The following is a 22,447-nucleotide window of genomic DNA, read 5'->3' as shown; positions in this document are numbered from 1 at the left end:
ATAAAAATATAAAAAAGACTATATACTTTAAAACAAATGTTTGATAATTTTTCTCTATATTTCTTATCTATACCTAAAAAAAAAAAAAAGAAAAGAATATTAGACCAATTGTTTTATTTATACTATTATTTAAAATTTAAATTGAGTTGATATCACAAATTAATCTGCATCAACTCAATTAAGGAAATTACTGAATGTTTTTATATTTAAAATATAAAATATTATTTGATGGTATTTTAATCTTGCTATTTAAAAATCAATAAAATATACATATGATGATATTTGAACCCATACTAATTGTATTAATAAAATATTAAATTTAGCACTCAACTAATATTTTATTTTAATATTTTTATACATTTAAATTTTATTACCTCCATCAATTTTATATCTATACTATTATTTAAATCCGTTACTAGATTGATGTCATGAGTCAATTAAGTATCAACTTGGTTACGAAATTACGAAAATATCTTTTGTATTTAAAATAAGTTATATTATTCTAGGGTATTTTAATTTTCATTGCGGTAAAATGCAGACTGGAGGACACCTTGATATACGAAAAAAATTAATATTGTTGATTGAGTTGGTATCACAAGTTAACTCGACACCAACATAAGATTAATGATAACACCATGATAAACAATTGTATTTATTTAGTATTCTTAAACCGATATATTTATATGTTTAAAATTTGTTTTATCACAATTTAATCTATTTTTTTATATTTTACTATTGTACATATTTCATGTATTATTATTAATTAGTTTTAAACCATATCTTTCATTATTTATATAATGATATTTTTAAATATACCTCTTTATTCTAAATACGTAATCTCCACAAGTATGATAAAATCTTTAATTTATTTAATATTTATTAAAATTTTATAGTTTGATCATTTCTTTACTAACTTGTAAATTTAATTTGTAGTTCATTGTTTTGTAAATTTAGCCAATTCTTTAACTCCATTCTTTTCGCTAAAATTGATTACATGCTTTGGTTAAAATATATTTCAAGTCATTATATTTTTATATGTTTAGAATTTAGTCCTTTTCGTGAATTTAATCTTTTTACTTTTTCGATTTTAAAGTTTAAGTGTAATTCTTAACACCGTTAATTTTTTATTAAATTCACTAATATAACATTTTAAAATAAAAAAATCACTTGATAGTCATATAATAAAAAGATCATTACAACAAACCTAAATTTAATAAAATTTTAAAACTATTTTAACAATTGTAATTGTATTCTTAAATTCGAAAGAAATTAAATTCCTTAAAAAAAATTCAAATTTAAATGCAGAAAGAATAAAAGTACTTAAAACATATTTTAGGGTTTTTTTACATAAATAATACAAAAAAATTAAAATAATACAACCATTTTATTATGTACAAAAATGGTACAAACGGAAAAAAAAAACCTGGTTGAGGGTCTGCCATAGGTGGCACCAAAGGTGCCACTGCCACAGGCGGCACCCCAGCCTTATAATGGCCCCCAATTCACTTCAGCTGCACGAAGGAGAAGAAAGAAAAGGAAAGGAGAAGAAGAAGAAGAAGAAGAGAAGAAGAAGAAGGGGAAGGAGGCGCAGAAGGAAGAAAAAGGAAAAAGAAAAAGAGAAGGAGAAAAAGAAGAGGGAGGGAAGGAAAAAGAAAGGAAAAAAATAAAGGAAGGTAATTTTTTTTTAAATAGAGTAAGTAATGGTATAAAGGAAATTTGTTTATTTTTGTTGTTATTATTATAATGTGATTGGTTTTGATTTAATTGAGATTTAATTTTAAATTTATTTTTTGCAAGGTATTATTTGATTAAAAGAGATATTAAGGTATGTTTATATTTATCTATATTTTCATTCATTCATAATTTAATTTTAATTTTTATGTTATGTACATTCTATGTTTTATTATTTATGTTATGTACATACTATGTCTTATTATTTTATTATTTATGTTATGTACATTCTATGTTTTATTATTTTATTTTATTTATTTGTTAAGTGTGTTTTATATTGATTAGATATATTTTTATGAAATTTATTAAGCATGTTGTAATGAGATTTTTTACAAAATAGTATTAAAATAAAATACCAAAAAATATGTTTATGAAAAATAAAATACGAAAAGAAATAAAAATGAAAATAGTATATTTACTGAAAGTAATAAAATCAAAAAAGAAAAATACTGAACAAAGGGCCAAAATAAGGGTTTTTTACTAAATTTATATAAAAATACACTAAAATAATACATTTCAAATATTATGTACTAAAATAATATAAAATAAAAAATAAGAAAATTGTATATTTTTGAAAGTAATAAAATCCGAAAATAAGAAAAATACGAACAAATGGCCAAAATAAGGGTTTTTACTAAATTTATATAAAAAACACACTAAAATAATACATTTCAAACTTTATGTACTAAAATAATACAAAATAATAAAATACGAAAATAGTATATTTTTGAAAGTAATAAAATTCAAAATAAGAAAAATACTGAATAAATAGCCAAAATAAGGGTTTTACTAAATTTATATAAAACACACACTAAAATAATACATTTCAAAATAATATAAAATAATAAAATACAAAAATAGTATATTTTTTGAAAGTAATAAAATCCGAAAATAAGAAAAATCAGAAAATCAGAAAAATACATTGAAATTAAAAACAGAAATTTGTTTTGAAGTTGCAGGCATCGCAATGGCTCGATTGATTAACGACAATCCTCACATATCCGATGTGGCTAATAATATGATAATATATTATTATTTGTTAATCACAGGTTCTATTAAAAAAGGATATATGTAATATATATAAATAAATCATGTTATCCTAATATTTATTTTCTGTAATTTAACACTATTAGGGCTCGTACCGCGTATTAAGGGGCCATGTGAATGGTATAGGATATCCCCCGGATGAACGATTGATGCCCTACTTGGAGCAAGCTAGATTCGAGTCAGCAACATTGATCAGGACGTTCGACTTGCGATACAATTTAATATCTGCACTAGTGGAGCGGTGACGCCCGTAGACCCACACTTTTTATTTTCCGTGTGGGGAGTGCACAGTGACTTAGAGGATGTTGCACTACAGCTTGGGCTCCCAATCGACGGGAGTCCCGTAACAGGAGTAAGTGCATTTGCTGAGCCGGCTGCACTATGTTATAGCCTACTAGGAGACTTGCCTGACGATGATGAGTCAAAATTTTCGGGCTTGAAATTTACATGGCTGAAAGGTAAATTTGGACACTTATCAGCTAATGCCACTGAAGGAGAGTTAATGTGTGCTGCTCGAGTGTACATCATGCATATTATAGGGGGAGTATTGATGCCCAATTCAAACAACAACAAGGTTCATATCATGCACTTACCTCTATTAGCTGATTTGAGTAATGTTCACTCGTATAGCTAGGGCTCCGCAGTTCTGGCAGTATTGTATCGGGAACTTTGTCGGGCGACAAAGCCTGCTGTCTTAGACATGGGAGGATGCCTTACATTGTTGCAGTCCAGGGCACTTTATTGGATGCCATTCTTGGCATCAGTTAGTCACCAACCATATGTATATCCACTAGTTAACAGGTGATAAAATATAACTTGTCATTAATTGACAATTTCTTTATGATACTATTGTAATGATACTATATTGACTTGAAATTTGTTTTCGTAGATAGAGTATTTATTCGGGTATCTGGAGGTCGTACACTGTCCTGATATATCGTTTGATGATCAAACAACATGCCGGGGAAGGGGTAAGCTATTCTAATATTCGTGACATGTTACTTTCTATATCTTACTCACACCGTGTTAAATTATAACCATGTTATTAATCATGCAGTTTATATGGATGCCATATCGTAGATTGAAAATTGCAGCTATTATACATTCGTCTGCCTACGTTCATTCTCATATGTGGTGCACTAACGCACCAATTATTGTGTACTCCGGGAACTCAGCTACATGCGCTGCGTCGGGGTCTATGAGCGACATGTGTGGCCCAGGATTATTGGGTATCACAATACGTCGCATCTAGTTCCCGACCGAAGACACGTAAATGTTTCCATCATTATTCACATCTTCATCGTCAATATCATCAGGTACATCGTCCACATCGGGATCAATGTCACTATCAATCTCTTGATCACAATGATCGCTACCATCATATCCATCATCACCAACCACATCAATATCGGGTGTAATATTGAGATCGATACCGATCCCACCTATAGTCGATTCACTATCAACGTACGATATTGGAGCCACCATGCACGGTTCTTGAGCTCCATGTTCTTCACCATATGCATTGACATCTTTATTTTGCTCCATACCGGCTAACTCAGCAAATAAGTGAATCGGTGCATTTTTGTCACTCCCATTCCCACAATAAAGAGTGATCATTGTCTCCACGTCTTCGTCGTCTACAAGTTCCATTTCGGTGAATTTGATCGGATTTGTCGAAACTGGAAACTTGTAGAAAATTTTTGATATCCTTCTCCCACAACGTCTAACAATTTTTGCATTAATCCTTCCATTCATATCATCCAACGAGACATTTCTATAAAATCTCATTGCTATTTGTTGCCGACATTCAAATATACATCCAACAGTTGTTGTCAAGATGATTCCTTCGAAAACGCATACGAAAAACTTATCATCCATCTTCAATATTCAATCTGCTAAAAAATAAACAAAATTTCAAAAAATAATTTCGAACAGTAAATAAATTACTTAAATAAAAAAATTAATGTTTCAATATGCAATTTTTTTCATTCATAAGGTCATACTATTTCAGTTATCATTTTGTACATGAACGACATTTAACCACTAATCCTAATAACTAACACAATAATAATAATAATAATAATAATAATAATATTAATAATAGTTTTTACTAAAGATAATACTAACTAACTATAATAATTAGGGTTTTACTAAAATAATAACTAACAATAATATAATGTAAAACTAACAATCATACTAACTAAAATAATAATTAGGGTTTTACTAATCCTAATAACTAACCATAATAATATTAGTTTTTCACTAACAATAATACTAAGTAATAATAATTATTAAAAACTAAACCCTAAAACTAACAATAATAATACTAACTAAAATAATAATTAGAGTTTTTATTAATCCTAATAACTAACAATAATAACTAAACTAACAACAAAAACAATAAAAACATACAAAAAATAATAACAAGATAATCAATTATTTTTTTAAAAAATATCTTATTTTTTCTATTTTTTTCTTCTCTTTCTTTCTCCTTTCTCTATTCTCTTTCTCTCTTTTTTTTTCTTTTTTCCGGCACCGCCCTTTCCTTCTCCTCCTCCTCCTTCTTCTTCTTGTCCTTTTTCTTCTCCTTTCCTTTTCTTTCTTCTCCTTCGTGCAGCTGAAGTGAAAGTGAAATTGGGGAGGTGCGGGAAAACATGGCACAGTGTCGTCATGGCGTTGGCACCTTTGTGCCGCCTCACATCCTGGTACCTTTGGCAAAGGTGTCACTGTGGCGAACCCTCGACTGTGTTTTTACTGTTTGTACCATTTTGGTACATAATAAAATGGTTGTATTATTTTAGTATTTTTTAAATTTTTTTTATATTATTTGTGTAAAAAACCCCATATTTTAACATAATCCATAAGGATGATTTACATGAAAACATACAAGTGTGGGGATAATTACCCACAAAGTTAACCCAAAAACAATTGATGGGACATAGTGATTTATTGAAATTTACAACATCGTTATGTATAATTAGATTAAATTCGGGTAATTTTATTAAAATTGAAATGTATTTTGCCCTTTTAATAAAAATGGGTGAATTAGTCGATTATGTCTTAATTTAGTTGATATTTGTATTATTGTCAAGATAAGAGCATGTGAGTTTGAATGCTCTCTTACTTAAGAATTAGAGAAATGCTATGGATAATTCTAAGCATTGTATAAAATAAATAGGTGAATTAATTTTTGCATATTGGATTAAAAAATAATTGGTCATTTTATTAAAATTTTCATCCGCATGATAAGAATTGATTTCTATATGTTAGTTTGAGGTACACGTGTCACTATTTTATTATTCTATTAATCACACTAGTTTTAAAAATACAAATAAATAAAAAAATTTTAAAATGTAAATTCATTAATTCATTCAATAAATGAAACCATACAATTCAGAGAAAAAATAATAGACACTTGTCGTAGATGAGGAAGGACAAGCTCCTTCAACACAACAAAAACTTTAGTCTCAACATCAATAGAAAATTATGACACGTTGACAATTAACTTTATCACAACTCAAGCACGATATATCTGGAGATATTGTAAACACTTAATGTGATGGTCCAAAACAACGAGCAAAAATCAACAAAAGAATCAAGCATTCACCAAATTAAAGAAGACGACAACAAAATCATCCTTAAAATCACTTATAAAACTAAGATTATATTCATAAACAAGACTAAAAAACGTGCTATAAGAGCAGACAAAAACTTCTAAAACTGAACACTTATTAAACAATGAAAAAAATAAAAAAAATATATAAAATTTAAGATAACACAGATCTAAATCGACACGTAAAATTATTTATTATGATGAAATACTATCAAAAGAAAAACAAATTAAAAAGTTGAAAAAGAGCCTCCCACTTTTTAAAAAAACTATTGGGCCGATAGATTTTTAGCGAGTAACAAACACTGTTATTTATCTATCACAAATTGTAAAAACAACAATTGTACTTAAAAAAATAAATCTGTAAAATATATAATAAATAAGAAAAAAAAAGAAAAGAAAGAAGTGATGAGACTTGAGAGAGGAGAAAAGCGGGTGATAGTGAAACAGCTCGAAATTTATTTTTTAGAAATTTTGTTAACAAAAATGAAGAATTTGTTGTTTGATATAACCTATAGTATTAATTATAGAAATCGACCTGTCCTCACCTTGTTCTCCTGATATAAATTTGCACCGTCTCCATCCCTCATCCTCTCTTTGGTTTTCATTTTCGTCACCATCCAAACAATCAAATCAAAGGCACCTAAAATCCTTTCCTTCCCCTTTACTCTCTTCTTCTCTCCCCCATTTCCTCACCTACTTTTACCTTCTCTTCTTCTTCCTTTGTGTTTACACAATCTAAGCTACCCCCATGGCAACTCCCCTCCCTATCTGATCCTGTGACCAGTTTTTTCCAATACCCTCTTTCTCCTTCTCTCTTTTTTCATTATTAAAACCCTAATGGAGACTCTTCATGGTTCGGTACCAGCCGCGTGTGCGGACACCGCAGCCAACGGCAACACGGTGACGCCTTTTTTGAGCAAAACCTTCGACGTGGTGGACGATCCGTCCACCGATTCGGTCGTATCGTGGAGTAGTGATAACAACAGCTTCGTTGTCTGGAAAGTGCCCGAGTTTGCGAGGGACCTTTTGCCCATGTATTTTAAGCACAATAACTTCTCCAGTTTTGTCAGACAACTTAATACTTATGTGGGTATTTCTTTGATTTTATATTCGTTCACTTTTCTTTTCTTTTTTAATGTTGCAAGTTCCAATTTTTTATACTTATGGAGGCTAATGAGACCTCTGCTTTAGGTTTATTTGGATTCGAACATTACACCAATAAGATATTATTGTATATACTATTGGGAAAGTTTGGGTTGTATGGAAATTTGGTCTTACTTATATTGCCTTAAAAAAATTAGGCGAGACTGAAGTCACCTTTGAATAGTTTTGAGTCAGTGATGGAGTGGAAGGAGAGTTTTCAGAACCGATATGGTTGTTGGATAATGAATTTATGGTGTAAGATTAATTAAATGGAATATGAGTTTGATTGAATGGTCATATTAATTTGTTGAAATCTAGGAGTAGGGATTTGCCACTGCAATTTTTACTTCTTTCTGAACTTTGATAATCGAGTAGCTCTTGGCTGTTGGAGTTCCTCATATTTTATAGGATTCTCAATGGCATGAGGGTGATTGGTTGAAATCATTTTCCCTTGAACATAAATGTGGAAGAATAGATATGAAACATAATATGTAAAAACTGAATTTTCGGGTATATGGTATGGGGCTGTAACCTAATGTTTCCTAAGTTTGGCCAAAAGGGTTCCAGGAGCTGGTAAAACTCCATTTATTTGGCCGTCTATTAGGCTAAATTTGGAAAATTTGAAGTAAGGCTAGCTGAAAGAACTGATTTCTATTTCTCCCTATCTTCCCTTCCTCCCTTCTAGGCTCCATTTTATTCGTAAGATGCAAATTTGGTTAATTAAACTAAATATAACATTGTTTTAGTTGGTTGTGAATTGTGACTGATGCACATGGAATTTCTAAATTGAACTGCCATGGTGGAATGCTGATGAGTTCTAGTGTCTTAAGTTCTCTTTTTTCAATAGGAATCCTGTAGTAGTTACTAGCTTTGGTATACAGACACATTTATACTTAATTTCCATCAAACATGAATCCATATATATACACCTATTTATATATTTTGACAGATTTTGCTATCATATTAGATGATGCTAATTTATAAATCACCTTTCTTTCCTACTAGTCTTATATGTTGGATTTGAATTAGTTAAAAGTTTCTTATACATTCTTCTATCCATGTCAATAGTTGAAGCCTGAAATGTCTAGTGATATTGTTCGTGCTTGTTATTTGTATTAATCTCATGTTCCTAAAGGCTAAAGGTTCCAAACCCTCACTGACTTTCTTTTTTCATATAAAATGCTATGAAGTCTGGAGACTTATCTTGCATTCCATGATATTTTCTGTAGTTGATTTGTTTCTTCTTTGTTTTTGCCTTGTTTGACCTTAACTATACTTGTTTACTTAAGAAATGAGTCTAGAGGAATTGCATCATAAGCTAACATTTTCTTTTGAGGGTCTTCCTAGTAAGATACAAAATCCGACGGACTAGCTATACTGACAAATCAAATCTTGATTCATATTAGCTTTTTCTTCATTCCTTTTCTTTTTAAAGTTCGTTTCATGTCTTAAGATGTTTCTCAACTAACAAGTGAACCAAAGTATGATGGAGAGAGTGTTATTTGTAAGCTGCTGTCATGGGTTGTAATTTGGAATTATTCATTGAGAGGGTGAATGTTAGATATTTAACTTTTCTGACATATTTTCTTTTTCTTGAGCTGAAGAACTCATCAAATTGCAATTGTGTTTGTCATCTGCAGGTTTAAGTATGTGCTTGTAATTACTAATCGATTATGGTCAGGCATTGGGGTTCGACTGAGCGCATGATATGTGATTCACTTAGATATAAAACTTCAATCCTGCTTTATGCATTGCGGACTTGCTATATTCGGTTTAGCAAGTGAACACGATAACTCATGTCTTTGATTATCCTAATTTTTTTCCTATAGGGTTTTAAGAAAGTTGACCCTGATCGTTGGGAATTTGCTAATGAGGGATTCCTAAGAGGTCAGAAACATGCCTTGAAAGCTATCAGCAGGCGGAAGCCTGCTAATGTCCATTGTAATCAGCAACAGAACTCATCCATTGGAGCTTGCGTTGATGTAGGGAAGTTTGGGCTTCAAGAGGAGGTTGAAGGGCTTAAGAGAGACAAGAATGTTCTCATGCAGGAACTTGTTAGGGTGAGGCAGCAGCAGCAAGCCACGGACAACCAGTTGCAAGCTTATGGCCAGCGTGTACAGATGATGGAGCAGAGACAGCAGCAAATGATGTCTTTTCTTGCTAAGGTCATGCAAACTCCAGGTTTCTTAAACCAGCTTTTACAGCAGCAAAATGAATGCAACAGGCAACTGACTGGAGCAAACAAGAAGAGGAGACTCCATAGGCAGGATGAAGAAAATTTAACTGGTGAAAATGGTGCCGTATCTCCAAATGGTCAGACTGTAAAGTTCCAGCCTTTACTCAATGAGCACCAGATGATGGAGGTGAACACATCACCGAGGAGGGAACATGGCGCTCCTCCTTCCAGTGCATTACACAGCAGTAGCTCCTCCAGCGAGATTGCGGAAGTGATTCTTTCAGAAGTCTCACCAGCTTCTTGGCAGTCATATCTGCAAGCAGAATCAGGGGTTCCCGACTCTAGTCTGTCAACAGCTGCTGCTCAATTAACAACTGAGACAAGTGTGCATAAATCACTGAAAGATGCAATTTTCGGTAGCGTTCCTCAAATGCTAGGATTTGTACCTGATAATATTGTTGGGCCTGAGAGCAGGAATGCCGAATATCTTGATCCAATGTCAGTCGTATCGAATGCTACAATGCCCACAGAAGCTGACGAGTCTTGTGCAGGTCAAGATATGGAGATCATGCTTGATGGAAGCCCTAAACTTCCAGCAATTAACGACACTTTTTGGGAACATTTTCTTACAGGAAGTCCACTCACTGGGGACACAGATGAGATAAACTCGAGTTCCCTCGAAAATGGTGCATACGGTGGATAGGATGCAGTTTTAAGGGAGGAGAGTGGATGGGATGAATCATCTTTGCTGACAAATAGGCCTTCTTTACATCACATTAGCAGGAAGGGGTGATGTCCTACAAGTTGTATACACAAATACATGTTTGTTTTTCTTGCTTTTATGAGGTAAAACTTGTTACTGCCTATGGTTTTAGAAGGCTTAATATTATATTCAAATTTTGTATTGGTATCATGTTGCGATGAGTATATTCTGAATTAGTGGATGGGCAAGGTAATGATATTTGTTTTAACACATCATTTGCTCTAAAAATAAACAAGGTGGCTTCATGTTTAGAATCTTTTAGGCTGTCCTTGACAAAAAAAGAAAAAAAAACTTTTAGGCTGTCAGGTTATATTGCAATGATAATAATAGTAATTTTTACAAAAAAATAATAATAATATGAACTAAACATACATTATTTGAGTCATTTTCCTTTAATTAATAAGCCTCAAATTCTAACTCCAAATGACTAGTATCTATTATTTCAATTAATAGTTAGTTTTTTCTTGTTTAGCAATTATTAAAACTTTGTTTGACAAAATATAATGCATAGATACAAAAGTACCTTCAGGAAAAATGAAAAAAAAAAATCAATTGAGTCATTGCATGAAATTCACGCCAATTTAGCCTTGCTGTTACTAAAAAAATCAATTAAGTTTTTGTGTCAATGCTTTTCGTCTTTAATTATGTTAATTGTTAAAATTAATTGATGGATCAGTTAGTAATTAGATGGTGACAATTTATAATTTAATATTATATTATCTCATAAAAATATTAAAAATATTAAAATTTCTATAAAATTATTGAATTATAGAACTTATAAAAAAATTATAAAATTTTATTAAATTCTAATAAGTTTAGAACTTTATAATAACTTATAAAAATCATAATAACTTATAAAGAATATAAAAATTCAAATAAATTATAAAAATTATAAAGAGGTCATTTAAACAATTAAATCCTAATAAATACATGACATCACACCAATAACTGGATAATGAGAATAACAAATTATTTGGGATATTTTCATGTTGAATAAAATGTTCTTGATCATTCACAAATAAGACGATAATTACAAGATCCTCTCATTTTTATTGATAAATATTATTTTATTTTAAAATTTTTATCTCTAATTTTTTAAGTACAATATAGTAGTTTGGACATTGAAAAATTGAAATTTGTTTGCTAAGTATTGTATGATATTAACAACATGTTTGGTTCACCTGAATGACTAAGTCATTCCGAGTGTATTCACATTGTTATTGTGAAGCAGGTGTTTGGTTGGCTGAATGACCATTCAACCGAATGGCCATTCCGGGACTAAGCGGCAAAGTCCCGTAATCACCATTACGCACGCCCATCTCTGAATGGGTTATTCGGCGATTCCGAAATATATTTCATTTTGTTTTACCCAATTTACCCATGCAGAAAATAATTTAAAACTCCAAAATTAAACAAAGAAAATCGATAAAAAAAGTAGCAACACTTTAATCTGAACATTGCAGTAAAGTAAACCATGGCCGAAAAAAAAACAAAATTTTATAACATTTATCTTTAAAAAAAAGAGACTCAATCATCTCAATCTCAAGCACTCAAACAAATTACAAAGAAAAGAACAGCAACCCATCTACAGGAACACCTAAAGGAACTGAATCTACTTAGATTTTTAAAGTAAGTAGCTTACATGTTAATTCATCTTTGTTACTGTTTGGTCTTTAAGGCAGAAAAGAAAGCCCTGACTGGTTGCTCTTTGGGAATTTTGGGATCCAAAATTTTTAAGCATAATAAGTAGATAAGAATGGAAGGATAAATATTTTATCATTTTAGATAAAATAAAAATGTTGGAATGTTGTTGCCCATCTGTTGGCTGTTGAAGGATTAAAACGAGGGATACATCAATGCCTGCGAGACGGAGTTCCTGATTTTGCCAGAGAAGGGCATATGTTTACTGCTTTGAACATATGTTTTCTGATTCAAGGGAGGGGAGTCTTGGGTGGATATAGGATCTGGAAAGGGCATTTTTGCAGGAAATGAAAGGTTGAAGAAGGTTGAGAAGAGGACTATTTAGGTAATCGAAGGAAATTAATTACTGATTGTTGCTTTGTAGGAGAGTTTACTGCTTTTGTTTCATTGGTTGAAACATCGGTGGCTTCTAGAGCTTTCTTCTGGATTGGGTTGCTGGGCTTTAGTTTGTTCTTGTTGATGGAAAATTTGGGTGATAGGGAAAAAATAATGGGGGAAGAAAGTGATGATGGCGGATGCAGTTTGGGATTTTGGTGAGTGGGCTTTGGTATTTGGTGGGTTTTATGGGTAAATTACACTCAAGTAATTAAATTATTAGTAAGTTTATATTTTGGTCACTTAATTTTAAAAAATTATAAAATGATCACTAAATTAAAGGATATATTTTGGTTTTTTAATATTTTACAAAAAAAACATAATTATGTTTAAAATGTTATTAAATTATATATTATTAAATTATTTTTAATAATGATCTTATTAAAGTTTAATAACAATAACAATAATCATCTACTTAAAAATTTTTTGCTAAGGGTATTCTAGTCATTTTAGTTTTTTTCTTTATACTATTACAACATTATTCTATTCAACCAAACACAAGAATACTATTACAGTTCTATTCCATTCCATTCAACCAAACAATTGAATTACTATTACGCCTCTATTCCATTACAGCTCTATTCTATTACACCTCTATTCCATTACAGCTTTATTCCATTACAGCGAACCAAATGTGCCCTAAGTATTGTTGGTGCGGTTAGTTACTATAAAATAAAAATTTTAATATCCATCAATTGCAAATATTAGCATATACTAGCATGGAATATTCTGACAAGTACTCCCATTATTCTACTGTTGGTATAATGTCACATGTTCATTTTGATTTTAGGGGTTTAATTTCTAAAATGAGTGTTGAGGATCGACCCGATTAAACAACGAACAAGTTAAAGTAGCGGAAGAAATTGAGAAATTGAACACACAAATTTAATATGAAAAAATCCCTCCAAAGATGATATAAAAAACCACAGGTAAAGATAATTATATTATAATGGCAAAAGAACGAAGAGTACAAAAGATGGAGATAAAAACTAAACCCTAAAAACAAAGAACCCTCAAAACGTAAACACAATTCTCTAAAAGTATTATGAGTTCTAACATCTAATAACTGTATTTTCTAAAGTTGTAAAAGAGTCTATTTATAGGCTAAATTTATAGGTCAAATAATAAAAGAATAATCTACACTAATCAGAGTTTGATTGAAACAAATAAACAAAGTTTAACTAGAAGATTATTTCACAAATTTGATTGAAATAGGAGTCCTATTCAACAAATCTCCACCTTGACTCATATTTCCACAACGTCATCTTTGCCAAAGCCTGCTACGGGCCTATCTTGAACTATGCAGGGAATTAACTGAGTCGAATCTATACTTAAAAACTAGAATACTTCTAGCCTTCGACTTCTACACTGCCAAACCAAAACTAACATGAGTTTGATTTTCACGAACACACTGACCTAACTTTTCAAAACTTGCATCCAAAAGAGAACCTCTCTTCAACAAAACATACATACTTTTCCCCTCATATGACCAAGTTGCCTTTGCTCCAAACGAGTTGACTTCGACTTCGTAATGGGCGAGGGACGTCCAATATCACCGGTCACTATAAAACCTTCCAGAATATAAAGGCTGTCTGTCCTTTTTCCTTTTAACAAAACGAAAGTCCCACGAGAGACTTTAATGACGCTCGACTCAATGTTGATTCTACATCTTTTCGAGTCTAAAATACTCAAAGAGATGAGATTCTTTCATAAATCTTTCGTAAATCAGGTACATACTTGACATTTGAGAGTGTCCTAGTCGTCTCATCGTGCATCCTAATTATAACAGTACCAATACTAATTACCTTACTGGATGAATCCTTTCCCATGCGTATAACTCCACCTTCAACCGAACTGTATGTGGAGAACCATTCTCTATTGGGACACATGTGGAAAGAATATCCCGAATCTAAGATCCACTTGGACATAAGCTTGGAGTTATCACTCATTAGCATTAACAAGAAATCATCACCACTTTCATCGGCCAAATTAACACCAGTTACATCTTCCTCGTTACTCTCAGCAACTCTTTTATTTCACAGTTTATAACAATTTGCTTTGACGTAACCCAACTTTTTACAATAGCAACACCTTTTGTCTCGCTTCTTTGAATACTACCAAAACAGAAGCTTGTGTACCTGCCTTGCTATTTGAACCAAACTCATTGCCGAGTTTGTCTCTACTCAACAAATGACCCTTCACATATTCGAATGAGAGTTTGTTTCTGTCATAAATCAGAGTCTCCTTGAAAGACTTGTATGAAAGGGTAAAGAGTACAATAATAGCATAGCTTGATCTTCATCGTCAATTTGAACCTCAACGTTCTTTAAATCATTTAAAAGAGTAATGAATTGACTGATGCGATCTCTAAGAAGCTCACCTTTGTTGATGCGAAATATAAATAGACATTGTTTCAACACTAAACAGTTAGCTAGAGACTTGGTCGCATAAAGAGTTTCTAACCTTTTCCACAATGTAGATGAGGTATTCTCCATCAATACCTCCTGCAATACTATATTTGCAAGGCACAACTAGATTGCAGACAATGCCTTTTCATCAAGCTCTTCCCATTCTGTTTGATTTAGATTCTCAAGCTTTTTCCCGATAATAACCTTTTTCAAGCTAGTTTGAACTAGAATTGTCATCATCCGAACTTACCATAGATTGAAATTTGTGACAACATCGAACTTCTCAATTTCAAACCTTGTTGCTACTATCTCTGCATGGGCTGATCTATGAAAATTAAATTAGCTCTGATACCACTTGTAGTGGATCAACCCGATTAAACAACGAACAAATAAAAATAACGGAAGAAATTGAAAAATTGAACATAAATTTAACGTGGAAAATCCCCTTCAAAGAGGATAAAAAAACCACGGGTAAAGATAATTATACTATAATGACAAAAGAACGAAGAATACAAAAGATGGAGATAAAAATTAAACCCTGAAAACTCAAAAATTTGAAAACAAATAGCCCTCAAAACGTAAACACAAAATTCTCTAAAAGTGTTATTAGTTCTAATCTCTAATGGCTGTATTTTCTAAGGTTGTAAAAAGTCTATTTATAGGTCAAATAATAAAAATAATAATCTAGACTAATTAGAGTTTGATTGAAACAAATAAACAGAGTTTAACTGGAAGATTATTTCTCAAATTTAATTGAAATAGGAGTCATACTAAACAATGAGGAATCAATAAATGAATTTTTATGATCATTATATATTTTAATATTTTATATTTTTAAAATATAAAATTTTTATAATTGATTAGAACTTGTTTTGAATTTTATAAGGTTTATAATTATTGATATGTTATAATTTATTATAATATTTATAAGTTTTATAAGTTTTATTATAAATTTTATAATTTTATAGAAATTTCAAATATGTTTTATTTTTTTATAATTTATTAGAATTTTTTATAAGTTTTATGAATTTTTATAAGTTTATATAAATTTGTAATGTTGTTACATATATTTTAAATATTTTTATAATATTAATTATTTTTATGGTTTTTATGAGACAAATATAAGATTCAATCAAAAGTGGTTGTATTTGATTGGTTTGTCAATTGATTTTAACACTCAATATGATAAAATTTAAAAATAGTTAATAGAGGGACTTAATTGGTTTTATTTTTGTTAATGACATAAGCTCAATTGAATTGAATTTTGTATATGGCTCAATTGATTTTTATTTTTAAATACGTTTAAACCATTAAGAAAAAGGAAAAAAGGTTTGAAATGTATATATATATATAAAGTAAAAAAAAAGCACACTTTTTATTTATTTAGTTCACGCTGGTAAAAATCTCATTAATTACTATTTTACTATTAGAAAAATTACATTTGGTTGTAAGAGAATATCAAATGATGTTATTGCATTAAAATAAAAAGTTCTAATTATAGTAGTACAAATCTCCGGTGAAGAAAATTTCGAATACACGAACGAAACTTGAATAGAAAATGAAGAAATAGGACAAGGCTCAAAGGCGTGTATTAAGCCACTATTTTTAAGGTTATATTCGCCTCAACTTATATTCGGTGTGCAAAAGAATTTCAAGCAAATTAACCTCGAGGATACAATGAAGCCAATGACTATTTGTGTTTTGAACTGACGAAAATATCCACTAAACAATGAGCAATGAATAACAAGAAACTCAATTTTTACAAAGAATTTCCGCAGTAACTCTTTATAGAACAATTTAACAATATTAGAAAATGAGGAAGGATAGAAATAATTTTTAGAACTTGTTGGTGTGATTTCCAAATGAAATCTCATTCCTATTTATAGGAATTTTCATCTCTTCATAAAGACATCTTTCAATATGTATCTTTTGAATAATAATGTCTTTAAAAAATATACTTATTCATTTAATGTTATAACTATTCAAATAATATTATTTGAATAGTTATAATTCTTTAAAAATAAAATGATATAACTTTAGACCAATGATCAAAAGATTTATCTTTTGATTAATTACACCAGTCATTTATAGTTATTGGAACATTATAAATATTTGAAAATGTTCCAACAATCTCCCCCCATTTTCAAAATATTTTAGATTTTGATATTCTTGGAAATCAATTTGCATAAATGAACGTGTCTTACGATTGAACCTACACTTAGTGAAAATATATTAAAGTTAATCAAAATTGCATGGTAGACTAAAAGTTAATCGAAATTGCATGGTAGACTAAGCTATGAACCAACTATTCCATTTGATTAACTAAACACATTTCATACAATGATTTCAACATCGGCCAATGCATGGTATCTAGGGACACTATTTTGGTTTTTATGAGTGCTATCAGAGCCAAGCCCTTGAGCTCCTAGAAGCGGCCATACTTCCACTCACATAAGTAGATCCCATCAAGAGTGTTTTCGTAATTATAACACTCTAACATATTTATGTTATGGGTCCATTAATAGTACATTAATCATCCTTCATTTATCATTACGGGCACCTAACACTTTAAGCTTAGGATGGATTTATTTATAGTGCTAACAGTCACATGCTAATGATGTACTTTGTCTCATTGAACTCAAGACTTGATGTTATACCAAACATTGAGTCGAGTTTCCATCATGGGTGACTCTAATTAATGGGCTTGAGTCCCATCTCTTTTGAGGTTTTTTTAATTGCATCTCTAGCAAGATTTTTTGTTAAAGGATCCTATAACGATCCGATAGTCACGAATGTCAAAAAGTACATTCCTGAGACTCCATTATCATAAATCGAACTCGTAAATATTTATTAAAAATATTTATGAAGTTAGTTGTGTAGTTAATTAGGTTTTGGTTAAGTGAATTTGCATGAATTAAGAGTAATTAGGTATAAGGGCTAAATTGCATAAAGGGTGAAAGTTAAATTATAGATTAAAAAAATTAAAGGGACTAAAGAAGCAATTATGTCATTCTCCTTTAAATGAGGCGAGATAAGGTGTCATATTATTATAAAATTTAAGTTAAAATATATATGTTATAATATAAAACCTTAAGAATTAAGTGTATATATATTATAAAATTATAATAAAACAAAATAAGAAAAAGAGAAAGAAAGAAGGCTAAACGAAATAAAAATAAAAAGAAAGAAAAGAAAAAGGGGAAAGAAAGAAAGGAGAAAGACAAGGCTAGGGTTTCAAAGTTTTCAAGTTCAATTGGTTAGTCGATTTAGTCTATTTTCTTGTAATTTTTATATTTTTGAAATCCCGATGTTAAATATTACCCGACCCATGTCAAAATTTTAGAAATTATTGAGTTTTTAAGTGTTGTTAATGTTGAATAATTTTAGTATTAGGGATTAAATTGATAGATTTTTAAGTTAGAAGTGAAAAGGATTAAATTGTAGAATAAATTGTAAATTTTGAATAATAGAGACTAAATTGTGAAAATTTTGAAATTTAGGAATTTAAGTGAAAATAGGGAGTTAAATTTAGTTTAAAGTGAAATTTGTGTGAAAATATAGGGTTAATTGTAAAGAAATAAAGTTAGTTTCAATTTAGGGACTAAATTGAAAATTATGCAAATATTGAGTAAAAATTAAAATATTCAATATAAAAATGAATTGTGTTGTATAGATGAATTTTAATTGTTTTAATTCTGTAGCTAACGTCGTACTGGAATCCTCGACTAAAAAGGGGAAAGTTAAAGTCGACAGGGAATAGCTCGAAATTTCTGGTTTATATTTTTATAACCCGAAACTAGTTATTAATTGTTGTATTTTTTATTAAATGCATATGGTAAGTGTTAAGGTGAGTATTTGTCACTTTGAAATTGAATTGAATTGAAGTTGATTGAATGGATTGAATTGATATATATATATATTATGAATGTATTGATTATTGAATTGAAATGAATATACATATGTGCAAACATTATAATTGAATTTTGGTTGTATTTGGAAAGTGAAATTAAACCCTATTAACTATATCGGGCTTAGTTGGATATAGATGGCATGCCATAGGATTGGATGAGTTCAGGGACTTTTTCGACTTCGAGTTGATGAGACATTGGGTGTCAATCTATCACTTCAGATTTATTCGATGAGGCACTGGGTGGCAAACTGGTGTGTTGGTTAGATCCGTGTATCCGTCTGAATCCGAGTCGTGTTAATATGAGTAGTTAAATAAAATAGTACTATGATTGATATTGGATGATATTGTAAGTGAATTGAAAATGGAATAGTGAATTGAATCATGAAAATGAGATACATAAATTATGTACTCATGAATTGGATATGGAATGAATAATGTTATTGTTTAAATGAAATGTGAAACAAATTGTGAAAAACTATTTATATAACAAGTATGAGAATCGGGATAATTGTGAAACAAATGAAATATGATATGCTATTATGTATGAATTTAAAGAGTTGGCATATGGTAGTTGTGATTTTTAAATAATATTAATATGTGTTTATATTTTAAATATACGTTTGTAATCTCTTGTCTCTAAATATTCGGATTATAGAAATACCATCAAATTTTACTCAGCGTATGGTTTTTGTTTTCCGTGCGCAGATTAGGTACTTCAATTTTGATCACCGATCCAACATCCAACAACGATCCCGATCTCAAACGTGGTGATGTTTATCCTTTTGTGTCGGCATGTACCTAGTGTGTCTAAATAATAGTTATTTTGTGGTTTGATTGTAAATGAGGTTATAAGTTTAATAATGGTTTGGTATATACATATGAATATGAGTTTGTGTTTGAAGTTATATTATGACATGTTAAAATGATGTTTAAGTGTTCAAAAACTAGGCAAAATGGATTAAATTAGGTATGTTTAAAATTTGGACTTGAATAATGCTTTGATGATATGTTTTGATGACATAAATGTGGTACCAATGAGGGTACATTGGTTAGGCACCTAGGACGATTGTTTTGACATGATTTGAATGTGTTTGATTGTGTTTTGAACTGGTTAAACGAATGATTTTTGAATTACTTAGTGTCCAAGCTTGCAGGGAATGGTAAACTTGTTGTTTAAGGTACATGCTGAGTCCACACGGCCAAACACACGGGTGTGTGACTCGACCGTCTGAGACACACGGCTAGCACACGGGTGTGCGAGGCCATTTCGAAAGGGCACACAGTCTGGCACACGGGCGTGTGGCTTGGCCGTATAACCTAAGTCAGAGAGTTATACGGGCATGGACACAGGCTGGGACACGATCGTGTGTCCCTATTTTGAATTCCCATACGGTTTAAGACTCGGGCGTGTCTCCTAGCCGTGTGAACCCTGCAGCTTTGAAAATTTTTAATATTTTTCGAAAAATTACCTAAGTTTCCGAATTAGTCCCAATTTGTTTCTAATGCGTATTTTGGGCTCGAGGGCTCGAATAAGGGATAATATATATGAGTTTGATTGGTTTATGACTTGAATATTATATGTTATGAAATGTTTGTAATTTATTTCTATTTGATTGGTAAACTACGATAATGCTCTGAAACCCTATTTCAGCGACAGACATGGGTTAGGGGTGTTACAGATCCATCAAATTTTCACTTGATCTCACATAATTAATAGTGATCACTCCATCAGAGATTAATTGTCGGACATAGCTATATCTTAATCCAATGTGTCTAGACTTCCCATTATATACTTGGCTATATGCCTTTGCTAGAATAGCCTCACTATCACAATGGACAAAAATAGTTGAAATTGGTTTAAACCATAAAAGTACATCATAAAGAAAATTTCTTAACCATTCTGCTTCTTTAGATGTAGCGGCTAATACAATAAATTTTACTGCCATGGTGAAATCAGTAGTACATGTTTGTTTCTTGGAACCCTAAGAAATGACTCCACCAAGAATGAAGATCTGTTCACTAGTAGATGCATGATCTTCCAAACTTGTAATCTAACTAGCATCCGAATTCCCTTATAAAACTGGAGGATATCCATTATAACACAATCCATAGTTAATAGTTTTCTTTAAGTACCTAAGTACTCTATTCAAAGCTTGCTAGTGCAAACTACTTGGGTTACTTGCATATCTACTCAATTTTCCAACAGCATATGCAATATTTGGTATTGTACAAGTCATTATGTACATAGGACAACCAATTAGACTTGCATATTTCAATTGATCAATTTTCCTACCAGCATTAGATACTAATTTTATTTGAGGATCCATAGGTATATATGCTGGTACACAATTGAAAAGATCAAACTTTTTAAGCACTTTTTCAATGTAATGTGATTGTGATAAAGCTATAGTGCTTTTCTCTCGGGTTATTTTAATCCCAAGAATAACATCTGCTACACATATATCCTTCATAGCAAAGTTGTTTGACAAGAAATTCTGTGTTTTCTATTTGTTTCAAATCCATGCCAAAAATGAGCATGTCATCTACATATAAACAAATTATGACACCTTTTCCATTTTCAAATTTGCTATATATGCACTTATCGTATTCATTTATTTTATAGCCATTAGCTAAAACAACCTTGTCAAACTTTTGGTGCCATTGCTTTGGTGCTTATTTAAGTCCATATAGAGATTTAACAAGCTTACATGCCTTATGCCCCTATTCTGGAACAACAAATCCTTTCGGTTGTTCCATGTACACTTCCTCTTCCAATTCACCATTTAAAAATGCAGTTTTAACATCCATCTAGTGAACAACCAAATTATATATTGAGGTAAATGGTATTAAGAGTCTAATTATAGCAATTCTTGCTACTGGAGCATAGGTATCAAAGTAATCAATACCTTATTTTTGTGTAAAACCTTTGGCTACCAACCTTGCTTTAAATTTATCAATGGTTCCATCGACCTTCATTTTCCTTTTCAAGATCCATTTACAACCTATTGGTTTGTAACTAGGTGGAAGATCAACAAAGATCCAAGTTTAATTTCCCATTATTGAATCCATCTCATCATTTATTGTTTCTTTCCAAAAAGTAAAGTCTTGAGATTTCATTACCTCTTCAAATGTAATAGGATCAGATTCCATATTATAACATTAATGTATCTTATTGCATATAATTTCACCTTTTCCTTCTACAAGAAACATAATGAAATCTGGTCCAAAATCTTTGACATTTTAATCCTTTTACTTCTTCTTCTTAATTCTTGACCGATTCATTATTATCAATTTGTTCCAATGGAATCATTCTCATTTGAAGAATGAATCAATTGTTGTGGATGTAATTGTCTTGAAATAGAATTAAATCTATTTTCATAAAAAATAACATCTCTTGATTCAATAACAATATCAATTGAAATTGAATCATTTGGTTCAATTACCATGAACATATATGCCTTGCTATTATGTGCATATCCTATAAATATGCATTCAATTCCTTTTTCACCTAACTTTTTACGTTTAGGTGTTGGAACATTGACAATAGCTCTATAACCCCAAAACTTCAAATAATTAAGAA

General features: G+C 30.7%; 1 protein-coding gene across 2 annotated transcripts; it reads left to right on the top strand.

Annotated features, from left to right (window-relative positions):
* The first annotated feature begins 6,824 nt into the window (after window positions 1-6,824).
* LOC105783169 (heat stress transcription factor A-1b) lies at window positions 6,825-10,623 on the top strand. 2 transcript variants are annotated; one of them, XM_012608452.2, is made up of 3 exons: window positions 6,825-7,477; window positions 9,364-9,421; window positions 9,521-10,623. In XM_012608452.2, the coding sequence occupies exons 1-3, from the start codon at window positions 7,229-7,231 to the stop codon at window positions 10,411-10,413; spliced, it is 1,200 nt and encodes a 399-aa protein (XP_012463906.1). In that variant the 5' UTR covers window positions 6,825-7,228; the 3' UTR covers window positions 10,414-10,623. The 2 variants fall into 2 exon arrangements, with proteins under 2 accessions (XP_012463906.1, XP_012463905.1); XM_012608451.2 differs by having other exon boundaries at window positions 6,826-7,477; window positions 9,364-10,623.
* The last annotated feature ends 11,824 nt before the right edge of the window (window positions 10,624-22,447 follow it).

The sequence above is a fragment of the Gossypium raimondii genome, chromosome 13 (assembly GCF_025698545.1).
Source record: "Gossypium raimondii isolate GPD5lz chromosome 13, ASM2569854v1, whole genome shotgun sequence".
Classification (NCBI taxonomy): Eukaryota; Viridiplantae; Streptophyta; class Magnoliopsida; order Malvales; family Malvaceae; genus Gossypium; species Gossypium raimondii.
The sequence above is the reverse complement of the archived record's forward strand: the minus strand, read 5'-3'. Positions and strand labels throughout refer to the sequence as shown.

What these genes read in the sequence shown, in the direction of transcription:
- LOC105783169 (XM_012608451.2), top strand. Translation starts at nt 7,229, where the DNA reads ATGGAGACTCTTCATGGTTCGGTACCAGCCGCGTGTGCGGACACCGCA. An exon ending in TCAGACAACTTAATACTTAT is followed by an intron (nt 7,478 to 9,363) that starts GTGGGTATTTCT and finishes TTTTTCCTATAG; the next exon opens with GGTTTTAAGAAAGTTGACCC.